Here is an 18,582-nt window from a genome sequence, read left to right on the forward strand (position 1 = left end):
AAAGACTGAAAAGATGTCAGATATTCACAGTAAACTTGGGAGGAAATATGAAACCCAAGATGTTTAAAATGGCTGAAACAAAGCATTTTTATGAATATTAAGTTGGTTACTTTAATAGTTGCATACAATACTTTAGTTTTTAAACTTATCAAACAACATACAATTTTAAAATTTTCCAAATGGTTCTTTTTCCTGTTCCCATTTTCAATTTCCATGCCTTCATGAAGAAACTGCCTTCAGTGTGTGTGTCAGCATAGAGCCCTTGATTGGATCCTTGGACATGCCAGGCAACATTGCCTCTCCATTGCAACCAAGTCTGTTGTGCGTTATGGCCGTTTGAATTGTGTTCTGTGGCTGTCTACAGGTCTGTGTACCTGCCATTTTGTTGTTGTCGTTGTTGGGATTGTTTTGTTTTGTTTTTGTATAGATGTAAATCAGAGGATTGCCTGGGCAGTTGTGGATGAGATGACAGGGGTTTCTGTCTTTCTCCAAGCTAAGGGCAAACAGGAAAGTTATGTCTCTGAGCCTCTTTCTTCGTGTACAACTGTAGCTAAGGAAGACAATGCTTCAGGGACGTCCTGCGGGATGGGAACCCTCTAGGTGGATGGCCTGGCATATGCAAACAAAGGAAGCTAAAACTGCATACTGACAACACTAACAAGTTGTGTTTAAAATGCCCTGCTTGTTTCAATTTTTGGACTACTTACCCTTTAGCTTTATTCCTGTCTTTTACATTGTATGTGTTGACATTGCACTGTAGGTCTCCAATAAGCTCTCATTTCAAAAATCGTGATGCTCAGGGACCCGTGTTTACAAAGTGAGCTTTCCTGTGCGTGCCCGTGCCGGTGGAGCACAGTTTGTGGCCTCGGGGAGAGGCCTTCTCTGGAGTGTTTTCCTCTGGGAAGGAAGGGGCGACCTCGGGTTCAGCCTTACTCATTATGCACTGGGTCACTCTGTGCGAGTGTGGTATAGGAGCGCCAGCTGTTTTCCCCCAACCTCTAGGGTCGGAGCTAGGTGCCACCATCTGCTAAGGTCCCTAGCTAGGCCTGAAGTTCTCCCCGGAGACAGTGGGCAACAGGTCGGCGGCCAGTGGGCGGGGGCCCGCCCTGCCCTCCTACCTTGTAGCCAATCAGCGGCCCAGGAGTGGGCCGCTGCTTGGGCAAAGCGATGACGTCATCGTAGCCTGGAGGTTTCCGAGGATTAGGCCAATGAGGGGCGGGCGCAGCAGCAGTTCCTATACTGTATTTGCCCAATACCCGCCGAGCCCAAAGGGGCCCGGCTGTCGGCGTGGAGCCAATGAGAGGCAGGCAGAAGCACGAGGCGGAGTTGCGAGTCCTGCAGCCAATGGGGTGTAGGGGGCGGAGCCCGGGCCTTGTCAAGCCCGGCCAACCGGCGGGAGAAGCGGGCTCCTGGGGCGGGTCCGCGGGCACTTCCCCAATCGCGGCGGGCTAGGGGCGGGCCGGGCCGCGGACGGCCCAATGAGGCACGCCGCCGCCGCGGGCCTGTCAAGGGACGGGGCCGGGGGCGGGCGGCGGCGAGTCGGGATAAACACTCGGCGGTGGCGGCTGGGCTCTGGGCTCCGTGCTGTCCCATCGCTGCCCCTCCTGGCTGGCCAGCGCGGCAGCTCCTCGGTGTTCCCGGCCGGCGGCCCGCGGGCACGGAGAGGCGGCCCGCCGGGCGCAGGATGGCGACAGCCGTGGGGATGAACATCCAGCTGCTGCTGGAGGCGGCCGACTACCTGGAGCGGCGGGAGAGAGGTGCACAGCGGGCTGCGGGCAGGGCGGGCGGCCGCTGGGGTGGTTGGGGCGCGGGCCGGCCGCGAGCGCCAACCCCTGGGCCCGCGCCCCAAAAGCCGAGCGCGGGGGGCGGCGAGCAGCTGGAACCTTCCACACCTGCTCCGAACCGAGGGCGTCCACGCCAGGAAAGAGCAGGCATTGTTCTCAGAATTCCGCCTGCCTGCGCCTGCCCGGTGTCCCGGACTCCGACAGACAGACGGACGCGGGGACAGGTTGTCAGATGCTCTGGGCCCACTTATTAACGGGACCCCTCGGTTTTCTAGAAGCTGAACATGGGTATGCCTCCATGTTACCGTACAGTAGCAAGGACAGAGATGCCTTCAAACGGAGGAACAAGCCCAAGAAGAACAGCACCAGTAGCAGGTAACTGTTCAATGTTCCCCTTCTGTGTAGCTAACACCACGAAGGCCGATTGTTAGTTGACTTACAGGATTCTAGCCCTACAGATACATTGAGGGCTCAGTAATGTGCACATGGTGCCAAGCAGCCCTTCTTTTTAAGTTGAGAAAACTGAGGAGGAAAGCAGGAATGTCTTACATTTCATTGTGACTTTTTAAAGCAAAATTAATTCTACTTCTTACTCTCTGAACAAAGCAAAGCTCTGTGGAAGCTCCAAGAGGGACTAGCAGCAGGGTCATTACTTTTGTCTGCCTTACAAGCAACAAGAGTTTCCACGTTTCCTTTAACTAAAACACGGCATGTTATCACTTGATTTTGCTTGTTATAGGGATTTTATAAACGAAGTATCTGGCCTGACACAGGTGGTAGAAATTTCTATTTAACGTGTACATTAAATGCAGTAGTTTGTCTGATAACCCAACTGTGACCTCTCCCTTCCTGATGGTTGAGAGAGTGATTGAGGTTAGAACCCACTTTTGTTAGAAGATGCATATTACATTAAGTTGTCAGCTAGTTGCAGGCTTTTCCTGTTAGCCTTGCAGATTACCTTATAGTCCTCAAGAGCTGTGAATTTCACCACAGTGTTTAGTTAATGGCTGGGAATTCACAGTCTCTGATCCACAATAACATTTCATCTCTGGTACTGTCCCTGTGTCGTCCTTCCCTCCTCTGCTTTTAAAATACTAGTTGTAGTTGGACATGATGGTGCACATCTTTAATCCCAACTCTAAGGTAGATTTCTGTGAGTTGGAGGCCAGCAGCTTGGTCTACCTAGGGGATTCCATATGAGCCAGGGCTACACAGTGAGACCTTGTCTCAGAAAACAACAAAACTGCTAACAAGCTGGTAGGAGTCTGTGTATCTAGGGCCATTCGATCATGACTTTTATGCCTATCAACTGAAATAATTGACGTTTTCATCGATTTAGAATCCTAATCCCTCCCCCTCATGAATGACTTCCCACAAGCACTATATGTATAGCCTCTGTGGTTTAATACAGACCACTAAACCCCAGGAAGTTCCCACTCATGCCGAAAATTCACCCACCTTGTCCTTGGCTCACCCCGTTCATAGTCCTTAGTGTTGGGACCACAGAACTGAGCAGCACACTTGGCCACGCTCCTGACTAAGGCACCGGAAGGGTGGACCTGACCTGGTAATTACTCTCATCTAGCATAGCCCGGTGGTGGTAGTCAGCAGCACTGTGCATGGGCCCTGCAGCCTTGAAGGAGCATGAGCCCACGATGTGAGCTGTCTGTACACAGAAGGACTTCTGTTGTCTCTGTACTAGTGTCCACTTTTGCTTTTATTGTTACCACTCCTGAGTTGGGAGGAACTGTCCACCTTGCCAGTCTTAGGCTCTGATACCTAAATACTAGTTTTTCCTGCTTTATAGGAAGGTTGCTGGAGGTGTTGAGGGATGGGGAATAGAAAGGTATTGCTGAAGCGACCTGGTCCCAAAAGATGACTAAGAAATTGTGAGAGCTAAAAATGCTAAGCCAAGCACTGAGTCCTTCATCTTGTTTTTTAGCCTACAGCACTCCTGAACATGGCTGTAGTTCCTGGGTTTGGGAAAGCTGTAAACGTCTCTGAAGAGGCTGGCTTTCCATTTCTAGAGATAGGTCTGTCAAAGCTGCTCATGCCCTTCCCTACCAGTGAACATTGTCATCGGTACAAGGGTCCCTCAGAGTCCAGGGTTAGTCGGAGCAGGTAGTTTTATGTAGGTCTGATCTCTTCCGTGGCTGTTGGCACACTCCTCACCTGAGGAGGAGAGGCCATCAGAGTGGCTGTGTATCAGTCACATCAGCCTTCTGCCCAGGGCCACAAGACGGTAAGTGTGAAAGGAGAAGGTCAGGGAGGCACTCCTGGTTCACAGAACTCTTGGAAAAGCAACACATTCATATTCAGGTTAAAATATTATGTTCCTTGCTTGTGGAATCTGAGGGAATACTTTGCTTTGAACAAGAAAAAAATAAGAGTCACCCATGATATCAAACTTCTTAGAAAGGGAAATGCAGTTTGTTTTTAAACTGCTTGGAAAGAGAAAGAAAGAAAGCAAAGCGTAACAGGCGTCAGCGCTTTGGAATCATGCAGATAACAACTGGATTAGAAAGACAGAATCTTTCTTTCAGTTTCTAAGATCACTTAGCTATTATTTAGAATTGAAATTACAAGCTTTGTTTTTCTTGGTTTTGTTTGCTGTTTGTTGGTTCTTAAAGAAAAACATCTTGGGACACAAGCTGTACCCCAGTGGTAGAATGCTTGTCTAGCATGTGCAAGGCCCTGGATTCAATCCCCACACTAAAGAAAGAGGGGGAAAAAAGGCAAAAGACTTGCCCATGGCTACCCCAAACTCTTGGGTTCCAACAATCTTCCTGCCTCAGCTTCTTGAGTAGTGGGAACTGTGTGCACACGTAGAAGGATATTTTGTTAATGTGAGTAAAACAGGCTCTGCCACTGATGTGGAGGAGGAAGTCAGAGGCTTGGCCACTGCACTGTTTTCTAAGGAGTGCCTGTGAGGCTGACCTGACATGAGGAGCCTTTGTGACATGCTACACTTGACCGACTTATCGCTTTATTAGGGTTTGCTTCTGGAGGGTAAGATCGACCTACTGTGAGTCCTCAGCTGAGAAAATGGTCTCTGTGCACTCTCCCATGCCCACCCTTCAGTGGAGGTGCTGCTGTTTATCAGTGACTAACTCAGTTTTACCAAGTCTCAAAAAGCACACTTCACTTACACCTGTTAGTTGGTGTCCCCTCTTAAAAGGCACCACATGTTCAACACTCTTAAGTAATCAATAAAACCTGTCATTTCTAAAACTTGAGTTAAAAATTGGAAGAGTTATGCTTTCTATAGGCTTTGTAGAAAAAGTTTGTTTGGGGGATTCAGCATTTTTTAAATATAGATACAAATTGTCTGTAATAGCTCTTCCAAGAATCCAGAAAGTGTCAGCAGGCGTGCCCTGGTGCTTTCTCCTCCCACCTTCCAAGTCAGGAGTGGTGAGGAGCTCCTCTGTAGTTAAACGGGAAGCCCTTTTTTAAGATTTATTTATGTGTGTATATGAGTACACTGTGGCTGTCTTCAGACACACCAGAACAGTGTATCGGATCCCATTACAGATGGTTGTGAGCCACCATGTGGTTGCTGGGAATTCAACTCAGGACCTTTTATCCATTTAAAAAAAAAAAAAAAAAAAAAAACAGAAAAACCTGTCAGATTTTGAACTTAGAATTCCCAGTTAAAGGTAAAAGACCGTGTGTTTGAAGCCACATTTTTGATTCATCCCTTCCTGCCATCCCCTGAAGGATGTAAATCGTAAGACTGGCAGAGAGCCTAGTGAACCAACCAAAGACTGGTTTGGAAGCCCTAGAGACAAAGCTTAAAGCTAGTACTATTTTCTCATATCTCTTTCCTCATGAACAGAGAGTAATCTCCCAGGGCCTCAGAAGAAAAGGTTGTCTTATTACATTTTTAATTGTGTGTATGTGTGTAGGTGCACACGTGCCACAGCCTGCCTGTAGATACCAGAGGACAACTTTCAGGAGTTGGTTCTCTCCCTCCACCAGGTGGGTCCTGGGTATCAAACTCAGGTCATCAGACTTTGTGGCAAACACCTTTATCTGCTGAGCCTTCTCACTAACCCCTAGAAGAAAAGTTTTAACGCTGGGCTAGAACTGTTTGAAGACAACCCTCTATCCCCACACAGCTAAGGCTGCCACACACAGCTGAGCACTTGTCATGGCTGCCATGAGGCCTTACCTCCTCCTGGGTCACAGACTTCACAACCAGAGCCAGTTAGATTTCAGAGAAGTCAGGTCCGGCCCCTTTCCAAAACTGGGCTTCTTCACATTGATACCTGGTCATGGAGAAGCTGCTTTCAGGTGTAGAAGGAATCGTGTCAAGTTCCATAATTGTACAAACCTGTCCATGAAGTCCAAGGCAAGACCTGGTCCTTAGGGTCAGCCTTGAGCACTAATGCCTTCTATCTGAGCCTCGACAGTCACTTTTATAGCTGTCCCCTCATTGTTCCGTGATTCTTTACTAGGTTGTTAGCAATTATTTATATTCCCACGTTAACCAAGGACGAGATAGTACACTTTTTTCATCTACAGTACCAGAGAGGACAAAGCTGGACTTTTTTCATCTCAATTCCTGCTTTTACCAGACTGCGCCTTCCTGTTGAATTTGCACCTGCTGTACCGCACTGCTGTGAGGCAGTGTCTGGAGGTTGTGCATGAGGCATTTAATTCAGGGAGCTGAACTAGGGAGAGAGGGTTTATTTTACCAGTTAAAATAGAGGGTTCTAACCAAACAGCATCATGTGTTAGTATGTGCTGTCCCTAGGAGGTGGGATGGGGGTATGGTGCCACCCGCATGACTTTACAGATAACCTAAGAAAGCTTCATGCTGTTATGCAACTGCAGTGCACATCACACTGTACAAGTGTGTTTTGTAAGTGACCCTCTTCCTCTTTACAAAGGACCGCATGCCTCTTAATAAGTCACTGGAGTTCCTTGGACTATATTTTTTGCGTTTATTTTTTAATGAGTATCTGGCGCCCACAGAGGTTAGAAGAGAAGGTCAGATGCCCTGGAGAACTGGAGTTGGACTGTTGTGAGCTGCTATGTAGGTAACAGGGATAGAACCCTGGTTCTCCTAAAGAACACCAAATGCTCTTAATCACTGGGCCCTCTCTCCAGCCCTTGAGCTGTATTTTAGATACTTTCAAGTATCTGACTCCCATGGAATCCCTACCCCCATCCCCAACCCCACCCCTGCTTATCTGCCTTCTACCAACTTTGTAGAAAAAAGTTAAAATGGGGTTTGGGGAGATAGCTTTGTAGGTAAAGTGCTTACAGTACAGTCATGAATCCCCAACATTTATGTAAAACCCAGACATGGGAACACACATCTCTGACCCCAACTCAGAGACTATAGAAACAGATCTCTAGGGCTCTCTGATCACCAGTCTAGCCAAACAGAGCTTGAGGTTAATTGAGAAGCCTTTATCTCAGAAAGTAAGGTGGGAAACATACACACATGAATGCATGGGCACACACACGCATATACATGCATACACACATGGATGCATAGAGTGTGTGTGTGTGTCATCATGTCAGTCTAGCTGTCCTGGAACTCACTATGTAGACCAGTCTGGCCTTGAACTCAAAAAAATCCACCTGCCTCTATCTCCTGAGTGCTGGGATTAAAGGTGAGAGCCCAGCTTGAAATCACTGCTTAAGACAAGAATAATTGATTTTTTTTTTTTTTTGAGAGACAAAAATAATCTTATTTTCTTGCTCCTCTTTCAGATCAACTCACAATGAGATGGAGAAGAACAGGTGAGTGGGGGAGCTTGGAGGAGATGCTCTGAGAGTCTGGGGGGCCTTGGAGGAGGCGCTCTGGGAGTCGGGGGGGGGGGGCTTGGAGATGGTGCTCTTGGATTTTCACCCATATTTCTCACCACATTCTCAATCCTCCCACCCCCACCCTCGTTCCCAATGGAGATCCTGAGTTAGGAGTTCACTCAGACCCTCCAACTAGTGGTGCCCAGGTATCAACTGGCAGATGAACCACTTGCTTCCCCTTCCCCCATCCACTCCCAAGGAATCCCAAGATGGCTCCTACAGACCCTGAGGTGTGCACACGGGTTCTCTCTGCAGCACTGCCTTAGTCACATTCACATGAATATGTGCACTGTGTGTGCACGTGCGTACGCACCTGCAGTTACCATGTGGATGAGGAGTCTTGGCTCCGGCAGCTGTGCATAGGGAAAGTAGGAAAGATGGTGAGCGGAGGTCCTGGTGCCTTCTGTGGCTGGAGGGACCTGTCACCTGTGCCTCACCTTGCCCAAAGTGCAGCGGACTCTCCCGGACTGCTGCTCCTGACAGAAGCCTTCAGTTTCCAGATCACTGCCTAGTAGTTGTCAGGGCTGCTGCAGTTTAAACTCACTGGCAAAACTTTTAATTCATTTTTTAAATATCTTAGCTATATTATACACATACATGTGATTTCTGGGGCAGAGGACAGCTTTTTATTCCTACTGAGTCTATAAAATAAATTCTAATGGAAAAGTGTAAATGTACAAAGGTAAATAATCAAATGTGGTGGAGCCCTGTGTGCCCACCCTGCCTCCTTACGATCAGCATTGTGCCGGCTTCCTGTGGTGCTGTCACAGTCAAGAGACTTTTTTCTTTCTTTTTCATGTATTTATTTATTTGGTTTTTGGTTTTTTGAAACAGGGTTTCTCTGTGTAGCCCTGGCTGCCTAGAACTTGCTCTGTAGACCAGGCTGGCCTCGAACTCAGAGAGATCTGACTGCCTCTGCCCCCAGTGGGATTAAAGGCACACAACTACAGTCAGGCAGTAAATTTAAGGGAAAAAAGAAACCGGAAAGCAAACATAACTGCAGGCCTCTGTAACGCTATGATTCTTTGAGGAGCTTTAAAGCGCAGTGCCCCAACCCTCGTGTAGGAACTCAGACTTAATAGCTTTGGACTGAGATTCTGCACTAGGATTCTTCAAAAGCTCCTGGGTGACTCCACGTAGCTGTGTTGAGACCATGGAACCACTTCGTTCTGTCCCCTGAGCATTCATCCACTTGAAATGCAGGCCACCCACCCTGTGTTAACAGGCAGATCTCTATGAAGTTTCACCCAAGAAAAGACAGACCAGACCCTTACCAGGCAGGAACTGGGAAGGAATTCAAACCCACAGCTCTGTTCCCTTGCAGGATTTCCAGTGAGTGTGACATTGTGTGGGCTTCTCACCTGTTCGTTGCTCTGTGGCTGTGGCTGCTGTTCTAAGTCAGAGCTGCCTTTATGCTTTTGGGGTTCACACATCGGTAACTAGGAATTCAGAATGTTCTTTGTGTAAAAGATGGTAGCTATGCCCTTCTTCATCCTTAGAGTCTCTCTTGTGTCTGCCGCAGTTCTTCCTTCGGACCTTTCATGTCGGCATCTGTTTGTATTGTTCATTTTCAGCCCTTTAGGGACTCCGTGGTGGAGTGCGTGCCTGGCATGCACAGCCGTGGGTTCAGTGTGTGTGTGTGTGTGTGTGTGTGTGTGTGTGTGTGTGTGTGTGTGTGTGTTAGTCTCTATGTGTATGTATCAGTGTGTGTGTGTGTTAGTCTCTGTGTGTATGTTTCAGTGTGTGTGTGTTAGTCTCTGTGTGTATGTGTCAGTGTGTGTGTGTGTTAGTCTCTGTGTGTATGTGTGTCAGTGTGTGTGTGTGTCAGTGTGTATGTGTGTCAGTGTGTATGTGTGTCAGTGTGTGTGTTAGTCTCTGTGTGTATGTGTCAGTGTGTTAGTCTCTGTGTGTATGTGTCAGTGTGTGTGTGTGTTAGTCTGTGTGTATGTGTCAGTGTGTGTTAGTCTGTGTGTATGTGTCAGTGTGTGTTAGTCTGTGTGTATGTGTCAGTGTGTGTGTGTCAGTGTGTGTGTGTCAGTGTGTGTGTGTGTGTGTGTTAGTCTCTGTGTGTATGTGTTAGTGTGTGTTAGTCTGTGTGTATGTATCAGTGTGTGTGTGTGTCAGTGTGTGTGTGTTAGTCTCTGTGTATATGTGTCAGTGTGTGTTAGTCTCTGTGTGTATATATCAGTGTGTGTGTGTTAGTCTCTGTGTGTGTGTCAGTCTCTGTATATGTGTGTGCATGCAAGAGTACATGGGTGGTGGTGGTGGTTGTTTTAAATAGTTCAGGGATGTTTAGTTTTTGCTTACTGTGGTTCAAGACCTGAGCCCTGTGTTGGATACCTGGCAGATTTACACTTGGTTATGAAACCAGCCAGGCCCATGCCACAGAAGTGACAAATCTGTGTGATGAGAAGGATTCAGAAACACCTTGTTAGTCCATAAAGGGTCTTGCTATATTTTCTTTTTCTTTTCTTTTTTTTTTTTTTTTTTTTTTTAAGATTTATTTATTATATATAAGTACACTGTAGCTGTCTTCAGACACACCAGAAGAGGGCATCAGATCTCATTACAGATGGTTGTGAGCCACCATGTGGTTGCTGGGATTTGAACTCAGGACCTCTGGAAGAGCAGTCAGATGCTCTAACCACTGAGCCATCTGTCCAGCCCCTGCTATATTTTCATTTGTCCAAAAGGATTTCAGTGGTGCCTGGCCTGGCATGAGAAACCTTTTTCCTAGAGAATGTTGTAGTGATCATGGGTCCCTAGAACTGTTTTCCTGGGTTTCTGACTTTTCAGATGTCCAGAATCTATCAAAAAGGTCAGGCATGGAGTGTTCACTGAGCCTGGGTGTGGTGTGCTCAAGGCCTGGGTGTGGTGTGCACTGGGCCTGGGTGTGTTGTGCACAGGGCCTGAGTGTGGTGTGCACTGGGCCTAGGTGTGGTGTGTACAGGGGCTGGGTGTGGTGTGCACTGGGTCTAAGTGTGGTGTGCTCTGGATCACTCTCACTACTTCTGTACACCCTTGACCACATTCAGAGAAGTCACCCACCCACCACAGGCATTGGTGTGCAGATGCAGGCTCTGCTGACAGTATGCTGAAGTCCAGGGCCACTAGAACCATCTTCCACACTTAACCTATGGAGAGGGTGCTGTCGGCCTTTAGAGGCTGGGAGAAGAGACCTATGTTATTTGCTTATCCAATTTCTAGCCATTCCCCCACCCCCACTCATGGGGCTCTGAGGGCACCTTCTGACTTTATTGCCAGAATTAGTAGTCACAGTGTGAGATAAACCTAGGTCCTCATTAGAATATATTTTATATTAAAATCAAACCCTGGAAAGGAAACACTGAGGGGACACAACTACATGTTTTTTATTTTCGTAAACAATTGGTGTCTTCGCATGGAGCTGAGGCACTTTCTGTACCACTGGATATTTGCTGCCTTTGTTTCTGCAAGATCTGTCCGCATGGTGAGGAGGAGTCTTCCAGGGCTTCACTCAGATTAGTGATACATTGCTACAGCTTGTGGTCAAGCCATCACTGTAGAAGAAAAGGAGGAAATACACCTTCCCCCAAAGCACGACTCCAGTCTTCAGCTGGATGTTCTCAACACAAAAGCAGTTGAGAACTTCACTCGCTCTCAGAAAGGCTTTGATTCTTTGCTAAGACTTGGTTCTTCTGACCTCACACTGTACAGCTTGTGTAGACCTAGTACTTCTAAAGGGTCTGTGCTATTTAATTAGCCTGTGCACACACCATGGTAGGAGAAAATACTGAAGGCCCACCCTCTCCTTTTTGGAAAAAACAACAAAAACAGTGCCCAGTAAGGCCGACCATGTGGTGCTTTAGTGGAGGAGGGTCTGGGCTCCCACAGGTGCCACAGCCTTAAGTGCCCCATCAGCCTGGACAGGCACAGTGTGATCTCTAGGGTCCAGTTCTTGAGGAGAAACAGAAAACTTGGTGTCTTTTTATTTTTAGTAGTGAACTAGGTGCCTAGAAAGTTGAGTGAGAATGTGTTTGACCCAGTTAGAGAGAACACAGATTATCAGAAGCTGCACGCAGGGAGCTCTCAGGGGCCTGTGGGTGAGGACGAGGGCAAAGGGAACCCACCAGGAGCGCTGGGTAGGGACTGACTTTCAGTGTCTCTGAGGAGGCACTCGCTCTCCTACAGCATCATCCCAGGAGGGAAGAAGTGCTGTTGCCTTGAGAAACTCTTAACAGAATAAAGGATGGAAGAGCCAAGCATTTGCCACGTGGTGTCCACGCCTTGCTCAGATGCCTGCCCCTTGACCAGCAAGTGCTCAGCATGGTGTAGGGTTCATAGTTAGAAGTTAGGCCCTCCAAAAGATAAAGATGTGGGCAGTGGGGTCTGGAGCTCCTGCCTGCAGTGTTGGTCTTCACAGCAAAGCTGTTCCTGGACACAGAACCAGTATGTGAGGTACGGCAAGTCCTGGACTCATTTCTCTTTCACTTGGCAATTTGGTTTTCCATCCTTCATGTCTGAGGAAAGTTAAGCAAAACTAACACCACCACAGTGTGTGAACACGGTTTACGTTTAGACCTTTAGTCTGTTGGGTTTGTTTTGATGGTGACCGCTGCACTCCCAGCCCAGGCTCTGCAGCTCTGCCTTTTGTCTGCTAAACTCAGCTCGTCTGAGCATCTGTCCTGTGTGTGCCTCGATGGCAGAGCTGTCCTTAATCACCACAGCTTCCAGCGGCTCAGCGTCTGTGCAGCGTGCTCCTCCTCTTTTTCCAACACGCTAGTCTCACACATGTACTTTTCTAGATGAAGTTCAGGCGAATTTTCCAGCATTAAAAGAAAACCGTTGGGATTTTGTTTTGTGAACTTGTATTGAGTTTGAAGAGCTCTGGCATTCTTGCTTTGAGGGGTCATCGCCAGGAATGTGCAGATTTTTTCCATTCACTCAGATTTTCCTGTCCCTCAGCAATATTCGATCGTTCTCTACCCACCAGTCTTCCCAAGTTGTTTTAATTTCACAACTAACTGCGTGCCGTTTCTCTTGCTCTGGGAGGGGTTGTAAGCTGTGCATGGAGGTCTGAGTCCACCTTTTGCTTTGTGAAGGCTGGGGGTTGGGAGTGCCTCCAAATGCCAGAGCCTGTAGCCTGGAAAGTGAGGCACATGCCTCCCTCCTGACCTGGATCCTGCTGCCACGTGAGACACATGACCTCAGAGGGACCTCGTTAGCCTCACTAGCTTAAAAATGCTTTGTTCATATTTTCCTTCCACATAAGCAGTATTTGTATTTCCACAGAAGGCTTAGCTTGTTTACTAGATGTTTCAAGGACAGAAGATGTCCGTTCTCTCTGAGTGTTTTATCCATCCCCCTTGCCTGGTAAGGACCCTAAGCTTGCTGGTGCTTGCGAAGACTGTGTCTGCTAACCTTGTGTAAGGATACAATGTATCAGACTCTGCTCTCTGTACCACAGAGGCTCTCTAGGCGAGGCCCTGTCCCACATTCTACAGATAAGAAAACTGAGGCCTGGCGTTAGGAAGTTTGATCAAAATCACATGGGAAGTAAGTGACAGAGCAACCTCCATCCTGCCCCGCTATGCTAGTGTTGAGCTGTTTAGCAATTGAGTGGTAAAAGTAGTTTGGGGCGGGCTGGGTGCTTGCTAACGGAGAGCAGTGGAGATGATCTATGTGGACCTCGCACTGTGACTGCTATAGACCCAAGCCCTACCCTGTTCACCCTTGGCTGAAGGTACTCTGTCTAGCTGGCTGTGTGTGGGAATGGGCATTGCCCACGGCCAAGCTGTGTAGACGTGATGAGATTGGGCTCTGTCTTCAAGAAGCATGAAGTCCACTGGAATGAGGTAGCTGCAGCTTGGCTTCCCAAAGCATTGGAGTGAAGTTGAGAGTCAGACACCCAGTCCTGTAGGAAGGCGGCAGACCCACACAGGAGTCCTTAGCGTTGCCTGTTTCTCATAGTCCTGGGATCTCGTCCATCCTAGAGTGAAGACCAAACCTAGGTTTCAGTGAAGTGTGAATGTCCAAAGTAGTGAGGATTCTTATGCGTCTGGTCTGACATGGGGTCTGTATGTAGCTGTGGCCCCTCCTCATCAGCCTTTGTCCGACACTTAAGATACAGGGTGGTCTCCCAGACACACACTTGTTAGCGTTGCCTGTGATAAACATGTACCATATGTGAAAAAGTATACTTGTGAGAATAACATTAGATTTGTACAGTCAAAAAACCCAAACTGAAAAACAAAAGTTTTTCACTAAAAATGCCTGCCTTCTTTCCCAGCCACTGCCTCTGACTTTGATGAGCTGTTGAATCATGTCCACAGAAGCACATGGACTTAGATTCTTGCTTCCCTGCCATGTCTGTGCACTGCACCTTAACTTATCTGACCAGTTCCCAGCAGTGGTTGTTTGGGTTGTGTCCATCTTTGCTAATATATATGTGTGTGTGTGTGTGTGTGTGTGTGCGCGCACGTGTGTGCATGCATGCATGTCCTCAGTGAACAACTCCAAATGTGTAAATTCTATGCACAGCAATGATCTGGATTCAGTGACTTAGAAAGAGAAATACAGGTTGAGGACTTTGTTCAGGGCATGTCATCTTCTGATTCAGGGGAACCTGGCTTTAAAAAGTACCTAATAGAGCAGATTTTATTATACCCACGGCCCCAGAATTACAAATGAAGTCAATGGAATCAACCTAGAAGCCCCGAGTTGTGCTTCTCACGGGATTCAGCACAGCCTGACCTCCCACACTGTCACTGCTGGCTCCAGCCTTGGCTGGGTTGGGCACTCATACACTTCAGAACCTGTTGTGGGAGTCTCAAGTGCTCTGGTCCTGTTTCCACAGGCGTGCTCATCTCCGCCTGTGCCTAGAGAAGCTAAAGGGATTGGTGCCACTGGGCCCCGAGTCAAGCCGACACACCACCCTGAGTTTGCTGACAAAAGCCAAATTGCACATAAAGGTGGGTGCCCTGACCTGCTGCTCCGCCCACACACACACTCACACTCATCTGCTGTATCCTGGGAAGTAACCTGTTGTCACTCAGTTATTTTAATGCTTCAGGGACTTGGGACAAACTGCCACCAGGTCTCTGCTTCCCACTGCAGCCCTCTCCATTCCTGTCTTGTGTTCTAGGCAGGGCATCCTAACTGCCGCTCCTTCTGTGGCCCCTTGCCCCCACTTCTTTATGGCCAGCCTTTGCTCCTACTGCAGATCTCTCCACTGCCCTTTCCTGTCATGGGATCCCTGACTCCCTGATTGACAGTCCACATCTATCGGTGTCCTATGTGGTGGCTGCGTGTTTCCAGAATTGTACTGTAGCTCCATGAGGAACTAGGTCTTTGTACACACACGTGTCCTAAGCACCTCTTGATGTCTCTTTGTGCTGACTCTGCATGTGCTACTGAGCCAGAGCCAGCAGCACCATTCAGCTCTAGCTTGGTTAGACAAATACCAGTTTATTAGCAGTTAGCAGCCTGCATACAGACAGCCCTGGGAGAGCCTCAGCTGGAGGCAAAGAGCTACAATTAAACACTCTGATTAACTATCTGCGGGGTGTGAGGACTGGGGGCAGAGTTGTAGGAATCAGTTATATGGAACCGCACTTGCGGATGCTGCGGGACAGTTCCGAGTCGGGACTTTAAAATGGCTCTGATCTCCTGCTAACCACAGAAGTTAATTGGGATAAGTCTCTTTTTGAACAGAATGTTCTGTAGCTCGTGTGGCTTTCCAGTTCTGAGAGGTGTTCAGATGGTTGCTGCAAATATGAAGACCAGGCCAGGGATCTGTGGTATTTTGGCTTACCAAGTCTAAGGGGTGGAAGATTCAAAATGTCAGACTCTCCCTAGAGCTCCATGACAGGCCAGCCCCACGGTGCATGTCTGCCCATGTTAGACAGAGCCCACACTAACTGGACAGCCAACTCCTGCTCTAGGAGAAATGCTTGACACGGGCCATGCCACCTGCCTCCCACGGACGCACAGCACATTCTCCTGCTGTCAGGGCAGGTACAGGCTCTCGGCTTGTGAACACACATTGACTCCAGCCACCTCCCCTGCAGAAACTTGAAGACTGTGACCGGAAAGCTGTCTACCAAATAGACCAGCTTCAGCGGGAGCAGCGGCACCTGAGGCGGCGTCTGGAGAAGCTGGGCGCTGAGAGGACTCGGATGGACAGCGTGGGCTCTGTGGTGTCCTCGGAGCGCTCCGACTCTGACAGGGGTAAGTCACACCTACCAGAGGGGCTTCAGGCAACAGAGCCAACCTCAGAGCAGATAAGATAGGTCTCATAGGGGCATTCGAGATGGCTCAGTGGGTAAAGGTACCTGCAACTAAGCCCAATTTGGAACCCTGGGAGTAACGGTGGAAGAGAAAACCAGCTCCTAAAAGCTGTTCTCTAACCTCCGCCTGTACACTTACTAAGTAAAATTGCAATGAAAACTGTAAAAAGACAGGGCTTAGACCTTTGGGAGCTGGGCAGTGGGACTGCTGTAGCCTCCCCTTCGCAGGAGGTAGGCAGCAGTGCCCAAGGAGGGATGAGGGGACTCTGAGGTACACTGAGGGCTGTCTCATCCTGCAGAAGAGCTGGACGTGGACGTGGACGTGGAGAGCACAGACTACCTCACTGGGGACCTGGGCTGGAGCAGCAGCGTGAGTGACTCGGATGAGCGAGGCAGCATGCAGAGCCTGGGCAGTGACGAGGGCTATTCCAGCGCCAGTGTCAAAAGAGCCAGGCTCCAGGACGGGCACAAGGCAGGCCTCGGGCTCTAGGAGGGCCGCCCGGCCTCTCCTCGCCTGCTTAGGTAGTGCACCAGACCTGTCCAGACACCCTTGCACGCAAACCTCATGGGCCACCTTGACCAATGTCAACTCTGTCCACCCGTGTCAATGCCGAGGGACCGCACATCCCAGTCAATGCAGAGCACCCACGTCTTAGCCCGAGCGAGTCTCACCTCGCAGCAGCCCCTGGGCACTGCCCTGCCGCTGACGAGGCCTTTCTTAGTTTTCTGGCCCATGACGGCACTCGCCCAGGAGAGAAGTCCACGCTTTGGCTGGCACACAGGAAACTGCAGCAAACAAACTTCTCAAAGGGAACTCAATCTCAGAAACCCCAAAGGAAGCTTTGAAAGCAAAACCGAAGAGCACTGAGAAGCCAGGAGCGCCTCCAGCAGGCCCCGCTGCGGCCCAGCCGCAGTGCCGTGGAGGCCCTGCTTAGGAGCAGGCACTCGGCAGCTCAGGAGAAGTGTGCCTGCCCCTGCGTGCTGTTCTGGGAGCCCGGCCGTGTGCTGTGTCTCAAGGCACCCCCATGCTCCAATTTTGTTGATGCTACTTGTCTCTGGAACATTTGTCCTACCTCAGAGATAGATGAGATCTCCGTTGTCCACAAAACGAAAGTGACTGCTTCTTTGCCCCCATGGTCCCCTCCCCTATGTCCCTGTTGGATTCCCAGCAATAACTGAGTTTTGGCACTGGCTGAGCTAGTAGCCACTATCTGTGAGAGAAAGAGGCCACATTTCTTCTCTGTGGCAAGTGAACAGGAGGGTTCCCCATGTCACCAGAATCCTCCTGCTAAGTTATTTTTTAACACATCTGGAAGTTTCCTTCTGGAGACTTCCAGGTCTGTGGCTTAAAAGGATGATTTTTCCCCTTGTGGCATTTTTATTTAAGGTAAACCAGAGCACATGTGTATGTACATAAGACACACAACACCTATAAATACTATTTATTCATTTTATATAAACTAATGTAATGCAATATAAATTCTTATGACTGCTTTTATAGACGTTCTAGAAACTTTGTACGTAGCTGTCTACAAAATTAATTCACTCCCCTGAATATTTTTGCATTCATATTTTGAGGTCTGGATGTTTTCAGCCTCCAGTGAGTCTTTTTCACTGAGTGTGAACCATCTGTAAAGTCTGTGCTCTGTGTCTGAGCCTGTGTCATCAGATAATGGGACATGCCTGAGATCCACAGGTGTCACCTAAGGGCTCCACAGCTGACTCAGCAGCAGGGGGTTACAGAGTCACGCATCCCCCAGCCCGCCTCAGCTCCAAACAGAACCCGGCAGAGAGCAGTCCCAGCCACAAGGTCACTGTGGCTGTCATGTGTTCCTTGGCAGTCCCAAAGTCCTGCTTTGGCTTTTTTCCCCGACTTGTTGGAGTGTTTTCCAAATACCAGCTGAAGATTAGCACAGAAACACAGTTTGGATTGGATTCCATTTGCCTTTGCAAAGCCCCTTCCAGGGTCTAACAGAGTGCTGGTGTTCTAAGAGCTGCCCAGGCCTGTCTTTAGATACAGCAGTGCCTGGAGGCCCCTTGGATCCCTACCTGCTAGACCTCGAAGGCATCACGGCTGTTCACTGCACCCAAAGCCATCAGAAAGTCAGCACCACGGGAGAGGGCTGTGGGCTGCAAACCTTGTACACACATTTATTTCACTTAGAAGGTGTCTCATTTTCTGTGTTTTTATTGTTGCGCCTTTGAGTTAAACTTTTTTTTTTTTTTTTGGTCTTTGGTTGAAATGTGAAGTGTACTGTCCCAACATAAAACAGTGATTATTTGATCTTCGCCCTGTTTGTCTGGTCCTTGCACAGATGTGTGGTAGATCTCTGTACTTTTAGAGCACTTGACAGGTTAATGGCCAAGGTCAGGCCTCACTTGGGAAGTTGGACTGAGTCACTGTGGTAGGCAGGCTTTTAAGGACCTGCAGGCTTTGCCCAGGGTAGATCACTCCCATGTCTCCTTCACTCACCAGCAGCACACCTGCCAAGACCCAAGCTCCAGAGTGGGTTTTCTTGTTTTCTTAAGCAAAATGAAAAACCTTTCTATAAAGTGGGGGGGGGGGAGGAGACAAAGGTATGAACCCCACCCATTAAGACTGACACCCAAGATCAGAAGTGTGTCAGTAAAGCACACGAATATTTGTGTGTGCAAGTTCCTTCTAAAACTAAAAATCTCAGCTGCACCCTAGTGACGCTTTTGCGGTATGG

The 18,582-nt window shown here is 48.7% G+C and overlaps 1 protein-coding gene across 2 annotated transcripts; it reads left to right on the forward strand.

Annotated features, from left to right (window-relative positions):
• Nucleotides 1-1,684: 1,684 nt before the first annotated feature.
• Nucleotides 1,685-17,784, forward strand: MXD1 (MAX dimerization protein 1; the record flags this gene model as incomplete). 2 transcript variants are annotated; one of them, XM_080931990.1, is made up of 6 exons in its annotated part: nucleotides 1,685-1,757; nucleotides 2,060-2,159; nucleotides 7,509-7,538; nucleotides 14,440-14,554; nucleotides 15,653-15,812; nucleotides 16,171-17,784. In XM_080931990.1, 6 exons carry the CDS (start codon nucleotides 1,685-1,687, stop codon nucleotides 16,359-16,361), a joined length of 669 nt encoding a protein of 222 aa, XP_080788116.1. In that variant the 3' UTR covers nucleotides 16,362-17,784. The 2 variants fall into 2 exon arrangements, with proteins under 2 accessions (XP_080788116.1, XP_080788117.1); XM_080931991.1 differs by lacking the exon at nucleotides 7,509-7,538.
• Nucleotides 17,785-18,582: the final 798 nt, after the last annotated feature.

The sequence above is a fragment of the Micromys minutus genome (assembly GCF_963924665.1).
Source record: "Micromys minutus genome assembly, chromosome: 18".
Lineage (NCBI taxonomy): Eukaryota > Metazoa > Chordata > Mammalia > Rodentia > Muridae > Micromys > Micromys minutus.